Source organism: Salvelinus alpinus, chromosome 2 (assembly GCF_045679555.1).
Source record: "Salvelinus alpinus chromosome 2, SLU_Salpinus.1, whole genome shotgun sequence".
Taxonomy (NCBI): domain Eukaryota; kingdom Metazoa; phylum Chordata; class Actinopteri; order Salmoniformes; family Salmonidae; genus Salvelinus; species Salvelinus alpinus.
This window is the reverse complement of record NC_092087.1, coordinates 103,027,697-103,046,106: the sequence shown is the minus strand read 5'-3', so window position 1 is coordinate 103,046,106 and position 18,410 is coordinate 103,027,697. Positions and strand designations below refer to the sequence as shown.

The 18,410-nt window shown below is 41.6% G+C and overlaps 2 protein-coding genes across 4 annotated transcripts in view; both read left to right on the top strand.

The window, feature by feature from the left end:
• The window catches only part of LOC139547168 (zinc finger protein 32-like), a 304,099-nt gene that overhangs the window by 137,787 nt on the left and 147,902 nt on the right, over positions 1–18,410 (top strand). The gene's annotated exons all lie outside the window — the stretch shown is intronic.
• Positions 1–18,410, top strand: part of LOC139552067 (zinc finger protein 721-like) — a 69,187-nt gene that overhangs the window by 41,815 nt on the left and 8,962 nt on the right. Inside the window, 3 exon segments of the mRNA XM_071363461.1 lie at positions 1,053–1,296; positions 1,742–1,839; positions 1,975–2,152. Of these exon segments, the coding sequence (XP_071219562.1) occupies positions 1,053–1,296; positions 1,742–1,839; positions 1,975–2,152 (520 nt within the window).

Below are 18,410 nucleotides of genomic sequence, written 5' to 3'. Positions count from 1 at the left end.
TGACAGTCATCCAATATGCTGTAATAGAATTAAGGCCATTTTCATGAAAAAGAAAATCGTTCTGCCTCATCTTAAACACCACTGTTTGGGTGGTGGATGATTCTTGGTACACATGGGAAACCGTTGAGCTGGAAAACCTCAGCAGCGTTGCAGTTCTTGACACAAACCGTCGCCTGGGACCTACTACCATCCCCCGTTCAAAGACACTTAAATATTTTGTTTTCCCCATTCACCGTCTGAATGGCACACATACACAAGCCATGTCTCATTTGTCTAAAGGCCTAAAATGCCTTTTTTAACTTGTCTCCTCCCCTTCATCTATACTGATTGAAGGGGATTTAACTTGTGACATCAATAAGGGATCATAGCTTCCAGCCCCAGCTAACACACCAGACTCCAATAATCGCCTAATCATAATCTTCAGTTTAGGATGCAGTTTGATTAATCAGCTGTGTTTGCTAGCGATGGAGAAAAAGTGTGACACCAATCAGGCCCCCTAGGACTGGAGTTGCCCACCCCTGGTTTGCAGGATGATTGGTTTCTTAAAGAGCGTAGCTTTAATGGAATAGTACAGTCACATCTAGATAAAAACGAATGTGAAAAATTAACAGAGCAAATGTTTATTAAAACACTACCTATTCATAGAAGTATGTATTCATCATTTACTATATATCAGCTTTTTGTTAAATTATTCTGACGTTTTTTCCAATACAAAAGTGTAGTAACTATTGTTTCCAAACTGCGTTACCCACTCCAGCCAGCAGACGGCGATATGCGTCTTTCAGGTGTTGATTCTTGCGTGACGTATAATGGACTGGACGGGACGCTTCTTCAGGAACAACAACGCGGCTACTCTTTCAACCACCTCGGTAGCTTGCTAGCCAACATAAAACTGAAAGATTGACGCTTTAGACCATGTTAATGTACATTAGCTAATCTCAGTGTTGTTAACGCAGTTCAGTTGACGTATCAACTGGTTAACTTTAACCTAATTTGCTTGTTCAATTTTCAAAGTTGTTAAAACATTGATACTGAGCCTAGCACTAGGCTAGTCGCTAATTCTAACATCCCAGACCATGAGCTCACTAAACTACTCATCCCCTGTTAAAGAAGAGGTCTGCTGTATGCAGAAAGAAGCTCTGAGGCTGAACATTGTCGTGAAAGAAGAAGAGGATGTTATAGAGGAAACAGAGGAAGAACCTTTCAGAGAGGAAGACGATGCTATCTCAGTAGAGGTGAAGAAGGAAGACGTCTTGGGAGTGAAAGAGGAGGAGACAGAATATCAGATTAACTCCAGTGAGTACTGTCTTAAAAACAGAGTCACACACTATGCCGTTGTTGAACTAATGTGGGGTTTTTAAGGGGCATTCTACTGAAGTTCTACACTTGAATATGTTGTTCAGTACTGTAGGAATTGTTAAAGGGGCCATCTGCCTTTGTTAGTTTTAATCTGCCATTGGTACATATATTTTGGGGACTTTTAAATTATATTATTTAAATTATCCATGTGTTCTACATTAAAGTGCATCTCATCTAGTATAACATGCTTTTAAAATGCAATGTTGGAGCATAATTTATACTTAAAATATCGAAGGTATGCAAAAGGTCCCATTCAGTGGAACGACCCTTTAACATTTGCATTTTAGACCCTGTTTAGAGAGATTAATGCCTCTTGTAAGACCCTATGATTATAATAGACGGTCGTAAGTTTACCATCTGTTTGATGTTCTCATTCACACAGGAGAGAGACATGACTATCGTGGATCCTCTGGGGAGCCTCAACAACATCCTGATGCTGAGGAGGCAGAGAAGAGTCTCTCCAGATCAGAACACCAGATGGTACAGCTTGGTCTGGTCTAAAATACAGCTTGCTCTATCGGGGTCTGGGCTGGGTTTCTGTAAACCACTTCATGACAGTGATGACATAAGCATTCATAATGATATGTGTCTGTGTCCCCTCTTTATGGTTACCAGGACAACGCTAGCCCTTCCACCCTCCCAGAGTCCCCGTGTCATGCCTCTCCCGGTAGCGCCTCACTGCTGGGTATGAAGAGGTTGTCTGTGCTGCTGGTGGACTGCAGGAAAACAACGGGGCTGAGTGGAACTGTGAGAGGAAGAGAAGAGAAGAAAGGATCAGGTTTAACTCATCAAAGTAAGTGCTGGAGTTTAGTTTGAACAAATAAATAGATCTGCCCACTGGTATCTGTTACCTGGACAACCAGCAGAGTTCTGTAGTTGACAGGAAGATAGACTGGTATCTGTTACCAGGACAACCAGCAGAGTTATGTTAGTTGACATGAAGATAGACTGGTGGATATGGATGTTATGAATATCATAACACTGAAAAGGGATTCTGTCAATGAAAAGAGAGAAACCAATAGACCATATAAAACCTTGATGAAAGTTAGCTTTGGAGAGAAAGTTTCAAGATGATCTGATGTAAGGTGAATGTTTTACAAAACCTTTTTCTAAAAACATGGATGTTACATTGTCTGTCCCAGTCAACCCCCCTATCTTTACAAGACTCTAGAACACACAAACTAAACTCCAGACACTTAAATGTGGTCTGTATTGCTTCATTAATATCTGATCTACACAACTTGTTAAACAGGCCAATATATATTTTAAAACAAGCTCCTTTTTTTGTCTTGACCTCCGTCTCTGTAATGGACAAAGTTCATTTCATTTCCTACTTTAGCAGGTCAAGTAAAGCCTGAACTCCAACATATTGACCTTAAAGAACATGGTTCATTTGGAAATGACTAACTTTTTTCATAAAATGTGTAACTGATGCTAACATTTGAAATTCCTCCACTGTCCCTGTCCCCATACCAAGCTCAAACCAGTGATCCTCTGCTACTCAACACACGTGACCGCTCTCCTTGAGAATAAACTATATTCAGAGTTCTAGAGCCACACACTCACTATAGCACAATAATTACTATAGCACAGTGTATTTAACAGATGGTGAGATCAGAAACAAATCAGCCCCTTTGTTGCTCTGTTTCAGAGCTACTCTGCCTTCTGACAAAGGAAAGCCTTTTCAACTATAAATGTATATTTGGCTGCCATTTAGGCTGCAACAACTATACAGTGGAACACCCCCTGATCTGTTGTTTTATGAAGGGTCACCTACGCCCAGTACCCAAACAGCTATTCCCATCCTGGGATTTTTATGTTTTGCTTGAGACCATTTCTGCTGTTGGAGCCGCTGGAAAGAATAGAAATTAGATTTATCTTGTTTAAAACTGCTTTACTTTAGCCATTATATCCGTATAATGAGTTACACCCCCATACCTTCATGAGGTTCTATAGTTGCAAGGATCTGACACCTCCGGAGGGCTTGATGGCTCAATCCACCAGAGGTATGGCTACAACATAGGCATTGTTCAAAGGCATCTCTGTTCAAGAGATCTGTAATGCAGCATGTTGTGGTGATGTACCTTCATGAGGTTCTACTGACTGGACATCACTACACATACGGTGAGTAGAGTGGGGACCTCTGAGGGATGATCCTGTAGACTTGGCATCAGAGAGGGTATGAGCTCTGTGGTAGTTGACTATATCCCCAAAGTGAGAGACTAACGAGTCACTGAAATAGAACTGAAGGTTCCCTTACGGAACCCTGATTCTATGATATTCACCAGGTTACCTAACAGAACCCTGATTCTATGATATTCACCAGGTTACCTAACAGAACCCTGATTCTATGATATTCACCAGGTTACCTTTCACACATGGAAGACGGGAGCGACTATGTCCCTGATATAGGAAGTGGTCTGCTATTGGCCGTTGCTATCGGAGAGTACAGTGCCTCCTGAAAGTATTCAGACCTCTTGACTTTTTCCACATTTTGTTACATTACAGCCTTTTTCTAAAAACACAATACCACATACTGACAAAGCAAAAACATTTTTGTTTGATAATTTTTCTAATTTATCAAAAAATACAAAACTGAAATATTACATTTACTTATCTCTGTTCAAGCAGCAGGTACTTCTCTGGAGCAGGTTTTCATCAAAGATCTCTCTTAAAGGAGGGCATCTAATGATGAAACATTATGGAGTCTTAAAGGAGGACTGTAGCATCTAATGATGAAACATTATGGAGTCTTAAAGGAGGACTGGGATGGGAAAGGAAAGGGGATATCTAGTCAGTCACAACTGAATCCATTCACCCTAAATGTGTCTTCCGCATTGAACCCAACCCCTCTGAATCAGAGTGGTGCGGGGGCTGCCTTAATCGACGTCCACGTTATCGGCGCCCGGGGAGCAGTTGTTGGGGGTTAACTGCCTTGCTCAAGGGTAGAACGGCAGCTTTTTTCTACCTTGCGGGCGTTTGGATTCGAACCAGCGACTTCTCGGTTAATGGCCCAACATTCTTAATCTCTAGTCTACAAATGTCACAAATGTTCCAACTTCAATTCATTATTTCTCAATGATGCTTTAAAACCTCTCTAGGGGGTGTGGGACGCTATCGTCCCACCTGGCCAACATCCAGTGAAATTACAGAGCGCCAAATTCCAAAACAGAAATACTCATTATAAAAATTCATGAAACATACAAGTGTTATACATCGGTTTAAAGATTAAGTTCTTGTTCATCCAACCACGGTGTCAGATTTCAAAAAATACTTTACGGCGAAAGCAAACCATGCGATTATCTGAGAACAGCGCCCAGCAGACAAATCATAACAAACAGTAACCGGCCATGTAGACGAGTAACATAAGTCAGAAATAGCGATAAAATTAATCACTTACCTTTGATGATCTTCATATGATTACACTCACAAAACTCCCAGTTACCCAATAAATGTTTGTTTTGTTCGATCAAGTCCCTCTTCATATCCAAAAACCTCTGTTTTGTTAGCGCGTTTTGTTCAGTAAAACACTGTCTCAAACAACATCCGGTGAAATTTCAGAGCTTGAAACTCAACAAAACAGAAATTCTCATAATAAACATACATGAAAGACACAAATGTTATACACCAGCTTAAAGATAAACTTCTTGTTAATCCAACCGCTGTGTCAGATTTCAAAAAGGCTTTACGGCGAAAGCAAACCATGCGATTATCTGAGAACAGCGCCCAGCAGACAAATCATTACAAACAGTTAGCAGCCAAGAAGAAGAGTAACAAAAGCCAGAAATAGCGTTAAAATGTATCACTTACCTTTGATCTTCATATGGTTGCACTCCGAAGACTCCATGTTACACAATAAATGTTTGTTTTGTTCGATAAAGTCACTCTTTATGTCCAAAAACCTCAGTTTTCTTGGTGCGTTTTGTTCAGTAATACATTGGAACAAAGCGCGGTCACAGCAGTCAAAAAATCTGAAAAGTACCATAAAATTTCATAGAAACATGTCAAACAGTGTTTATAATCCAGCCTCGTTGTTGTTTTTGTCATAAATAATCGATCATATTTCAACCGGACAAAAGCTTCGTCAATAGAAGAGGAGAAACAAGAAATGCGCCCTTCCGATCATGCGCTGGGCTCATGGCTGGAAATTTCCACTGTACACTCATTGAACGTGCTGTTTCTCCCTCATTTTTCAGAGTAAAAGCCTGAAACAATGCCTAAAGACTGGCCACATGTTGAGGAAGCAATAGAGATAGTGACCTGCGTCATAAGTCTTTGTATGGTGGATAGGCTTTCAATGGAAAAACAGGCATTTCAAAATAAAAGCATTTCCTGGATGGATTTTCCTCAGGTTCTCACCTGCCATTTCAGTTCTGTTATACTCACAGACATTATTTTAACAGTTTTAGAAACTTTGGAGTGGTTTCTATCCAAATCTACTAATTTGCATATCCTAGCTTCTGGGCCTGAGTAGCAGGCAGATTACTTTGGGCACGCTTTTCATCCAAAATTCCGAATGCTGCCCCCTACCCTAGTGAGGTTAAAGGAGAAGTTTACCCAAAATCCAGAAACTCTGAAGTGATTCCATACATTGAAACTAGTCCAGTGGAGTTTTCTCTCTCCCTGTAGTGCTGTACTGAAACAGCTGCGTGACTCGTGACGTTGCTGGATGCGGGCCTCGCTCTGCTGCTTTGCCAGTTTGTTATTGTATTACAGCTATGGCCTTTTGCTTTCACCTGGAATTTTTTATTTATGTCTGAAACACTTTGTATTGATATAAATGTATATAAATATGATGATGTCATAGTGAATTCATGACATGTGACTGAACAAGCCTTTTCATACTTCATAACATGGCTACATACAGTGCCTTCGGAAAGTATTCAGACCCCTTGACTTTTCCATATTTTATTACGTTACAGCCTGATTCAATCTACACACAAATACCCCTTAAACCTGTCTAGGACATGCGTTCCGATAGCGGAACCCCTCGACAACATTCCGCTGAAAAGGCAGCGCGGGTAATTCAAAAATATATTTTTTTAAATATGTAACTTTCACACATTAAAAAGTCCAATACAGGAAATGAAAGATAAACATCTTGTTAATCTACCCATCGTGTTCGATTTCAAAAATGCTTTACAGCGAAAGCACAGCATATGGTTATGTTAGATCACCACCAAGTCAAAAAAACACAGACATTTTTCCAGCCAAAGATAGGAGTCACAAAAAGCAGAAATAGAGATAAAATTAATCACTAACCTCTGATGATCTTCATCAGATGACACTCATAGGACATCATGTTACGCAATACATCCATGTTTTGTTCGATAATGTGCATATTTATATCCAAAAATCTCAGTTTACATTGGCACCATGTTCAGAAATGCCAACAAAATATCCAGAGAAATTACAGAGAGCCACATCATATAAATCAAATCAAATCAAGTTTATTTTATATATCCCTTCGTACATCAGCTAATATCTCGAAGTGCTGTACAGAAACCCAGCCTAAAACCCCAAACAGCAGGCAATGCAGGTGAAGAAGCACGGTGGCTAGGAAAAACTCCCTAGAAAGGCCAAAACCTAGGAAGAAACCTAGAGAGGAACCAGGCTATGAGGGGTGGCCAGTCCTCTTCTGGCTGTGCCGGGTGGAGATTATAACAGAACATGGCCAAGATGTTCAAAATGTTCATAAGTGACAAGCATGGTCAAATAATAATCATGAATCATTTTCAGTTGGCTTTTCATAGCCGATCATTAAGAGTTGAAAGCAGCAGGTCTGGGACAGGTGGCGGTTCCATAACCGCAGGCAGAACAGTTGAAACTGGAATAGCAGCAAGGCCAGGTGGACTGGGGACAGCAAGGTGTCATCATGCCCAGCAGTCCTGACGTATGGTCCTAGGGCTCAGGTCCTCCGAGAGAGAGAGAAAGAAAGTGAGAAGGAGAGAATTAGAGAGAGCCAAGATTTTCAAAATGTTCATAAATTACAAGCATGGTCAAATAATAATCAGGAATAAACGTCAGTTGGCTTTTCATAGCCGATCATTAAGAGTTGAAAACAGCAGGTCTGGGACAGGTGGCAGTTCCATAACCGCAGGCAGAACAGTTGAAACTGGAATAGCAGCAAGGCCAGGTGGACTGGGGAGAGCAAGGAGTCATCATGCCCGGTAGTCCTGACGTATGGTCCTAGGGGTCAGGTTCTCAGAGAGAGAGAAAGAAAGAAAGAGAGAAAGAGAGAATTGGAGAGAACAGCAGGTCTGGGATAGGTAGCACCTCCGGTGAACAGGTCAGGGGTCCGTAGCCGCAGGCTTAACAGTTGAAACTGGAGCAGCAGCACGGCCAGCTGGACTGGGGACAGCAAGGAGTCATCATGCCAGGTAGTCCTGAGGCATGGTCCTAGGGCTCAGGTCCTCCGAGAAAGAGAAAGAAAGAAAGAGAGAATTGGAGAGAGCATACTTAAATTCACACAGGACACTGGATAAGACAGGAGAAGTACTCCAGGTATAACCAACTGACCCTAGCTCCCGACACATAAACTACTGCAGCATAAATACTGGAGGCTGAGACAGGAGGTGTCAGGAGACACTGTGGCCCCATCCGATGATACACCCAGACAGGGCCAAACAGGAAGGATATAACCCCACCCACTTTGCCAAAGCACAGCCCCCGCACCACTAGAGGGATATCTTCAACCACCAACTTACAATCCTGAGACAAGGCCGAGTATAGCCCACAAAGATCTCCATCACAGCACAAACCAAGGGGGGGCGCCAACCCAGACAGGAAGATCACGTCAGTAACTCCACCCACTCAAGTGACGCACCCCTTCTAGGGACGGTATGAAAGAGCACCAGTAAGCCAGTGACTCAGCCCCTGTAATAGGGTTAGAGGCAAAGAATCCCAGTGGAGAGAGGGGAACCGGCCAGGCAGAGACAGCATGGGCGGTTCGTTGCTCCAGAGCCTTTCCGTTCACCTTCACACTCCTGGGCCAGACTACACTCAATCATATTACCTACTGAAGAGATAAGTCTTCAGTAAAGACTTAAAGGTTGAGACCGAGTCTGCGTCTCTCACATGGGTAGGCAGACCGTTCCATAAAAATGGAGATCTATAGGAGAAAGCCCTGCCTCCTGCTGTTTGCTTAGAAATTCTAGGGACAATTAGGAGGCCTGCGTCTTGTGACCGTAGCGTACGTGTAGGTATGTACGGCAGGACCAACTCGGAAAGATAGGTAGGAGCAAGTCCATGTAACGCTTTATAGGTTAACAGTAAAACCTTGAAATCAGCCCTTGCCTTAACAGGAAGCCAGTGTAGGGAAGCTAGCACTGGAGTAATATGATCAAATTTCTTGGTTCTAGTCAGGATTCTAGCAGCCATATTTAGCACTATCTGAAGTTTATTTAGTGCTTTATCCGGGTAGCCGGAAAGTAGAGCATTGCAGTAGTCTAACCTAGAAGTAACAAATGCATGGATTCATTTTTCTGCATCATTTTTGGACAGAAAATGTCTGATTTTTGCAATATTACGTAGATGGAAAAAAGCTGTCCTTGAAACAGTCTTGATATGTTCGTAAAAAGAGAGATCAGGGTCGAGAGTAACGCCGAGGTCCTTCACAGTTTTATTTGAGACGACTTTACAACCATCAAGATTAATTGTCAGATTTAACAGAAGATCTCTTTGTTTCTTGGGACCTAGAACAAGCATCTCTGTTTTGTCCGAGTTTAAAAGTAGAACGTTTTCAGCCATCCACTTCCTTATGTCTGAAACACAGGCTTCTAGCGAGGGCAATTTTGGGGCTTCACCATGTTTCATTGAAATGTACAGCTGTGTGTCATCCGCATAGCAGTGAAAGTTAACACTATGTTTTCGAATAACATCCCCAAGAGGTAAAATATATAGTGAAAACAATAGTGGTCCTAAAACGGAACCTTGAGGAACACCGAAATGTACAGTTGATTTGTCAGAGGACAAACCATTCAGAGAGACAAACTGATATCTTTCCGACAGGTAAGATCTAAACCATGCCAGAACTTGGTCGTGTAGACCAATTTGGGTTTCCAGTCTCTCCAAAAGAATGTGGTGATCGATGGTGTCAAAGGCAGCACTAAGGTCTAGTAGCACGAGGACAGATGCAGAGCCTCGGTCTAACGCCATTAAAAGGTCATTTACCACCTTCACAAGTGCAGTCTCAGTGCTATGATGGGGTCTAAAACCAGACTGAAGCATTTCGTACACATTGTTTGTCTTCAGGAAGGCAGTGACAGCTTTTTCTAAAATTTTTGAGAGGAATGGAAGATTCGATATAGGCCGATAGTTTTTTTTATATTTTCCGGATCAAGGTTTGGATTTTTCAAGAGAGGCTTTATTACTGCCACTTTTAGTGAGTTTGGTACACATCCGGTGGATAGAGAGCTGTTTATTATGTTCAACATAGGAGGGCCAAGCACAGGAAGCAGCTCTTTCAGTAGTTTAGTAGGAATAGGATCCAGTATGCAGCTTGAAGGTTTAGAGGCCATGATTATTTTCATCATTGTGTCAAGAGATATAGTACTAAAACACTTAAGTGTCTCTCCCGATCCCAGGGCCTGGCAGAGCTGTGCAGATCCAGGACAGCTAAGCCCTGGAGGAATACGCAGATTCAAAGAGGAGTCCGTAATTTGCTTTCTAATGGTCATGATCTTTTCCTCAAAGAAGTTCATGAATTTATTACTGCTGAAGTGAAAGCCATCCTCTCTTGGGGAATGCTGCTTTTTAGTTAGCTTTGCAACAGTATCAAAAATACATTTTGGATTGTTCTTATTTTCCTCAATTAAGTTGGAAAAATAGGATGATCGAGCAGCAGTGAGGGCTCTTCGGTACTGCACGGTACTGTCTTTCCAAGCTAGTCGGAAGACTTAAAGTTTGGTGTGGCCCCATTTCGTTCCAATTTTCTGGAAGCTTGCTTCAAAGCTCGGGTATTTTCTGTTTACCAGGGAGCTAGTTTCTTATGACAAATGTTTTTTGTTTTTAGGGGTGCAACTGCATCTAGGGTATTGCGCAAGGTTAAATTGAGTTCCTCAGTTAGGTGGTTAACTGATTTTTGTCCTCTGACGTCCTTGGGTAGGCAGAAGGAGTCTGGAAGGGCATCAAGGAATTTTTGTGTTGTCTGAGAATTTATAGCACGACTTTTGATGCTCCTTGGTTGGGGTCTGAGCAGATTATTTGTTGCGATTGCAAACGTAATAAAATGGTGGTCCGATAGTCCAGGATTATGTGGAAAAACATTAAGATCTACAACATTTATTCCATGGGACAAAACTAGGTCCAGAGTATGACTGTGGCAGTGAGTAGGTCCAGAGACATGTTGGACAAAACCCACTGCGTCGATGATGGCTCCGAAAGACTTTTGGAGTGGGTCTGTGGACTTCTCCACATGAATATTAAAATCACCAAAAATTAGAATATGATCTGCTATGACTACAAGGTCTGATAGGAATTCAGGGAACTCAGAGAGGAATGCTGTATATGGCCCAGGAGGCCTGTAAACAGTAGCTATAAAAAGTGATTGAGTAGGCTGCATAGATTTCATGACTAGAAGCTCAAAAGACGAAAACGTCTTTTTTTTTTGTGAATTGAAATTTGCTATTGTAAATGTTAGCAACACCTCCGCCTTTGCGGGATGCATGGGGGATTCGCGGGATGCACGGGGGATATGGTCATATAACAGAAATACCCTGAAAATCACATTTACACAAGCATCGTTGATCATTTCCAAACTGATTGCAGATTTTCCTGTCAAGGTTGCCAGTCTGGCATCCTCAACCATAGTGCCGTTTAGGCACACGCCCCCTATCAGAGGAGGTCGGTATGTGTCTGCTGGTGAATCACCCAAGCCACACAGGAAAACCTCATGTTCGGTTAAGTTCCGAGTTGAACTCACCTTGTCATTTGTCACCAATGGCGAACTCATGGTTCACCGGGTTTGTGGCAGATGCTGACGTCGAACCCACGCCGTTGCGCAATGTATGACAGGTAGCCTTGGAAGAATGCGGGGAAGTCAACGGAGTTGGCATACATATTTGTCACCAGATTTGGTTGGTTTTCCAATCCATTAGTGGTACCAAACGGTCAATTAAATCTATCCCAATAAGCATCCGTTTGATGTCGATGGTAATCGCTTTCGAAGTTGAGTTTAAGTAGGAGACACTTGGTTAGTGGCGAGGTAGCTTCGGTGAAACCCCTAAGCTTCGTGTCGCAACGTTCCGTTTTCAACCAACGGTTTGTTGGGTCCACTGCCCCTTTTAGTTCATCCAGCAAGGTTTCGGATATGAGTGAAATTGTCAAACCCGAATCTATGAGAGCGTGACAGGTCAAACAGTCCTCCAGGACTGTTCTAAGGTATGGCCTGTTCGAGTTGGGTTTTCTCATCATATCCCCAACATAATGGAGTGGGTTGGGAGTACCGAGCGGTTTGTAATCTGTGTCGATTTCCAAGACGGATAACTCACCTATGTGACCCAGTGGGTCCTCTATCGGAATGGGAGAGGAATCATCTGTTGCAAAGCTGCTTATCTAGAACGAGTGGTCCCTGGACAGGGATTGGAGTGGGGGCGGGGGTATTGGAAATGTTGACGTCCTCTCGAATTGCGTTAGTTTCGGCTGACTTGGTTCCCAACAATTTTACGCCTAGTTATGTTGTCCTCTTTCTCGAATTTCTTACGATGCAGTACATCTCTTATCAGAGTTTCTATATCATTTCGCTTAGGGTTTAGATCATTGTTGAACACTTTGTTGCGCTTGTTACTCTTGTGTCCTGACCCTTTGTGAGGGTTAGGCGCAGGGACATATCGGCCAAGTTGATCTCTACGGGACCTGTTAGATTGGGGACGTTTATCATAGCTATTGTTACTGCAGTGGTTGTCAGTGTGGTGGTTACTTGGTTGCCACCCCCTTTGATCGTCATCTTTTACCGCACCTGTCCCTAATGCTGCACCTTCTAATTGGAGTGATGGTTCCCGCCTAAGCTCGAAAGTCGAGGTGTCCGGGCTCTTAGCCCGGCTTGCTTTTGATGCCTCAAAAGCGGTGCTTACAAGCTCTCAGAGCGTCGAGATTGGCAACCCAATGTGGGCAGTAGGGCTCAAGTAGTTGATGAAGTAGATGTTTGACAGAAACAGTTGTTTGAATGGTAATAGGTCTTCCATTCCTGTTTCAGTGAGCATGACAAAGTAAGCTGAACGAAGCAGGTGATAGTAGGTCTGTGGGTGTTAATTTTGAGCTTGTCTGATATTGTTAGCCAACGAGCTGTCGTGTTTGCGAGTCGCAGAACCACTGAATTCTATTTTCAAAACCGTGGCATGTTTAGCGTAGTCGTGCAGGATTTCGCCACAATTTCTCTGTATATAATGGCCCATAACTTTAACACTAGCAGAGATCCTGGAACTGATATACCCTTACAGTATATTATATTCAACAATATATACAAAAATCAACATTTATATTTTCAATATTCATGTAAGAAATGTTTGAATGAAATCCGAATACTACTCATATTACAGAGCAAGTGGTAAAGATTCATGACACCCATTGTTGATTTGTAGCCTGTAGCATCTAATGATGAAACATTATGGCGTCTTGAAGGTGGTCTGTAGCATCTAATGATTATACATTATGGAGTCTTAAAGGAGGACTGTAGCATCTTATGATGAAACATTATGGAGTCTTAAAACTTCTTATGGCTAGTTGAACCCCTCGACAACATTCCGCTGAAAAGGCAGAGCGCTAAATTCAAAAATATTTTTTAGAAATATGTAACTTTGATGCATTCACAAGTGCAATACACCAAATTAAAGCTTAACTTCTTGTTAATCTACCCATCGTGTCCGATTTCAAAAAAAGCTTTACAGCGAAAGCAGACCATATAATTATGTTATGTCAGAGCCTAGTCACAAAAACACACAGCCATTTTCCAGCCAAAGAGAGGAGTCACAAAAAGCAGAAATATAGATTAAATTAAATTTATCACTAACCTTTGATGATCTTCATAAGATGGCACTTATAGGACTTCATGTTACACAATACATGTATGTTTTGTTCGATAAAGTTCATATTTATATCCAAAAATCTCAGTTTACATTGGCGCTTTATGGTGAGTAATGTTGTGCATCGAAAACATACGGCAAATTTTCAGAGGCACATCAATTTACAGAAATACTCATAATAAACATGTAAAAGTTGATAAAAGATACAAGTATTATGCACAAAGTTATAGATATACTTCTCCTTAATGCAACCGATTTGTCAGATTTCAAAAAGCTTTACGGAAAAAGCAAACCATGCAATAATCAGAGTACGGCGCTCAGACACAAGCCATGCAGATACCCCCAATGTTGTTGAGTCAGAAATAGCGTTTTAAATATTCACTTACCTTTGATGATCTTCATCAGAATGCACTCCCAGGAATCCCAGTTCAACAATAAATGTTTGTTTTGTTCGATAAAGTCCAACGTTTATGTCCAAATACCTCCTTTTGTTAGCACGTTTGGTAAACAAATCCAAACTCACGAGGCGCGGGCAAGTCAAGGCGAAAGTTCAGATGAAAAGTTCAAAAATGTATGTTACAGTTCGTAGAAACATGTCAAACGATGTATAGAATCAATCTTTAGGATGTTTTTAACATAAATCTTCAATAATGTTCCAACCAGCGAATTGCTTTGTCTTTAGAATTGCAATGGAACGCAGGTCGCTCTCACGAGTAGGCGCATGACCAGCTCATGCCACTCAAGCAGACCTCTGGTTGAAACAGCTCTCATTCCCTTCTCCTTCACAGTAGAAGCCTCAAACAATGTTCTAAGACTGTTGACATCTAGTGGAAGCCTTAGGAAGTGCAATATGACCCCATAGACACTGTACATTCGAAAGGCAATGAGTTGAAAACTACAAACCTCAGATTTCCCACTTCCTGGTTGGATTCTTCTCAGGTTTGCGCCTGCCATATGAGTTCTGTTATACTCACAGACATCATTCAAACAGTATTAGAAACTTCAGAGTGTTTTCTATCCAATACTACTAATGATATGCATATCTTATCTTCTGGGGATGAGTAGCTGGCAGTTTAATTTGGATATGCTTTTCATCCAAACGTGAAAATGCTGCCCCCTATCCTAGAGAGGTTTTTAACGAATGCACTGTGTGTGTGTATACTGAACCAAAATATAAACAACGATTTACAGTTTATATGAGTCAGTGATTGTAAATAAATAAACGAGGCCCTGATCTATGGACTTTACATAACTGGGCAGGGGCACAGCCATTGGTGGGCCCTGGAGGGCATACGCCCACCCATTGCGGAGCCAGGCCCAGCCAATCAGAATTAGTTTTTCCCCACAAAGGTCTTCATTACAAAGAGAAATACAACTCGGATGGCTGGTCTCAGACGATGTGGAGGTCCTGGGCTGGCGTCGTTATATGTGGTCTGTGGTTGTGAGGCCAGTTTGATGTACTGCCAAATTCTCTAAAATGACGTTGGACGCGGCTTCTGGTAGAGAATTTAACATTCAATTATCTGGTAACAGCTCCAGTGGATATTCCTGCAGTCAGCATGCCAATTGCACGCTCCATCAAAACATTTTAGTGGCCTTTTATTCTCCCCAGCACAAGGTGCACCTGTGTAATGATCATGCTGTTTAATCAGCTTGATATGCCAAACCTGTCAGGTGGATGGATTATCTTGGCAAAGAATAAATGTTAACTAACAGGGGTGTAAAAAATTCTGCAATCTTTTTTTATCAGCTCATTAAATATCCAACACTTTACATGTTGCGTTTATATTTTTGTTTATTGTAGTTACTCTCAGTTTAAGGAACATCTTGCCAAATATTTCACTTTATTTTTTACTTTACCCAAAATATCACATCAGCGATAGTCAAAATGTTGAAAATCTGTGAAGGTCTAAATAATAAATTGGGCCATTTAAACAGCATGTGTCGAACCCTTTCGACAACGGGGAGATTTTACTGATGTGCTTTGTGTCTTCGATGTAAAAATAACTTTTGGACTTCCACTTAAAAATACTTATTTACTTATTTTATGTTTAACTTCTTTTAGCTGCAAGGGGCAGTATTGAGTAGCCTGATAAAAGATGCCCATTTCAAACGGCCTCGTACTCAATTCTTGCTCGTACAATATGCATATTATTATTACTATTGGATAGAAAACACTCTGTAGTTTCTAAAACCGTTTGAATTATTTCTCTGAGTGAAACAGAACTCATTCTGCAGCACATCTCCTGACCAGGAAGTGGAATGTCAGAAATCGATGCTCTGTTCAACTTCATGCCTATACATGGGCATAAAACGTAAGAGTCTGCGTACACTTCATAGACCTTCCCCTGGTTGTCAAGAGGCTGTGAGAGAAGAAATTTTGTGTTCATCTTGGTCTGAGGTGGAATTAAAGCTCTTTGTATGACGTGACCGTCCATTTCCTGTTTCTGGAGCGCGCGAAAGGGGACATGGATTTGCCTTCTGTTTAGCTGTCGTTATGGACGACTAACATCTCCGGTTAAAATTTTATTTGATACATGTGACCATATCATCGTAAAGTATGTTTTTTCAATATATCAGATTATTTAAATTTTTTGGGAGTTTTGCAATGTTCCGTTTTCTGACTTTGTTGACGTTGGAGTGATCCGTGCCACTTGGCAAGTTCCCATGCTAAATGAAGAGGGAAATTTGCCGTTCCAGATCCAAACAACGACTGTTCTGGACAAAGGACACCTTGTCCAACATTCTGACGGAAGATCACAAAAAGTAAGAAACATTTTATGATGCTATTTCTAATATCTGTCGCGCATGTGAACTGGTTGTCGGCGCCCAAGTGTTTCTGGCTATTGTGGCTACGCTAATATAACGCTACATTTTGTTTTCGCTGTAAAACATTTAATAAATCGGAAATATTGTCTGGAATCACAAGATGCCTGTCTTTCAATTGCTGTACACTATGTATTTTTCAGAAATGTTTTATGATGAGTAATTAGGTATTTGACGTTGGTGTCTGTAAATATTATGGCTGCTTTCGGTGCAATTTCTGATTGTAGCTGAAATGTAAATTATGATTTATACCTGAAATATGCAAATTTGTTGAACAAAACATATGCTATACAATAAATATGTTATCAGACTGTCATCTGATTAAGTTGTTTCTTGGTTTGTGGCTATTTATATCTTTATTTGGTCGAATTTGTGATATCTACTGATGGAGTAATAAACTGTTATAGTAAAAAAAGTGTTGTCTTTTGCTAACGTGGTTAGCTAATAGATTTACATATTTTGTCTTCCCTGTAAAACATTTTAAAAATCGGACATGTTGGCTGGATTCACAAGATCTGTACCTTTCATATGCTGTATTGGACTTGTTAATGTGTGAAAGTTAAATATTAAAAAAATATATCTTTTGAATTTCGCGCCCTGCACTTTGAGCTGGCTGTTGTCATAAATGTACCGACATCGGGCTTGCACGCCAAACAGGTTAAGGAAGTGTGTAAAGTTGTAGCCAAACGTTTTTAGAATGACACAAGTATGAATTTTCACAGTCTGCTGCCTCAGTTTGTATGATGGCAATTTGCATATACTCCAGAATGTTATGAATAGTGATCAGATGAGTTGTAATTAATTGCAAAGTCCCTCTTTGCCATGCAAATGAACTGAATCCCCCCCCAAAACTGGAAGCTTCAAAAGGAGGGTGGTGCTTGGAATCATTGTTCTTCCTCTGTCACCCATGGTTACCTGCAAGGAAACACGTGCCGTCATCATTGCTTTGCACAAAAAAGGCTTCACAGGAAAGCATATTGCTGCCAGTAAGATTGCACCTAAATCAACCATTTATCAGATCATCAAGAACTTCAAGGAGAGCGGTTCAATTGTTGTGAAGAAGGCTTCAGAGCGGTTTAATTGTTGTGAAGAAGGCTTCAGGGAACCCAAGAAAGTCCAGCAAGCGCCAGGACCGTCTCCTAAAATTGATTCAGCAGCGGGATCAGGGCACCACCAGTACAGAGCTTGCTCAGGAATGGCAGCAGGCAGGTGTGAGTGCATCTGCACACAGACTGATATTCTGCAAAGGGTACAGGGATTGGACTGCTGAAGACTGGGGTAAAGTCATTTTCTCTGATGAATCCCCTTTTTGATTGTTTGGGGCATCTGGAAAAAAGCTTGTCCGGAGAAGACAAGGTGAGCGCTTCTATCAGTCCTGTGTCATGCCAACGGTAAAGCATCCTGAGACCATTCATGTGTGGGGTTGCTTTCAGCCAAGGGTGTGGGCTCACTCACAATGTTGCCTAAGAACACAGCCATGAATAAGGATTGCCACCAACACATCCTCCGAGAGCAACTTCTCCCAACCATCCAGTAACAGTTCGGTGACGAACAATGTCTTTTCCAGCATGATGGAGCACCTTGCCATAAGGCAAACGTGATAAGTGGCTCGGGGAACAAAACATCAATATTTTGGGTCCATGGCCAGGAATCTCCCCAGACCTTAATCCCATTGAGAACTTGTGGTCAATCCTCAAGAGGCGGGTGGACAAACAAAAACCCACAAATTCTGACAAACTCCAAGCATTGATTATGCAAGAATGGGCTGCCATCAGTCAGGATGTTTTAGCCCAGAAGTTAATTGACACCAGGGTGGATTGCAGAGGTCTTGAAAAGGAAGGGTCAACACTGCAAATATTGATTCTTCAATCAATCAAGTTTACTTTATATAGCCCTTCGTACATCAGCTAATATCTCGAAGTGCTGTACAGAAACCCAGCCTAAAACCCCAAACAGCAAGCAATGCAGGTGTAGAAGCACGGTGGCTTGTAAAAACTCCCTAGAAAGGGCAAAACCTAGGAAGAAACCTAGAGAGGAACCAGGCTATGAGGGGTGGCCAGTCCTCTTCTGGCTGTGCCGGGTGGAGATTATAACAGAACATGGCCAAGATGTTCAAAATGTTCATAAATGACAAGCATGGTCAAATAATAATCAGGAATAAATGTCAGTTGGCTTTTCATAGCCGATCATTAAGAGTTGAAAACA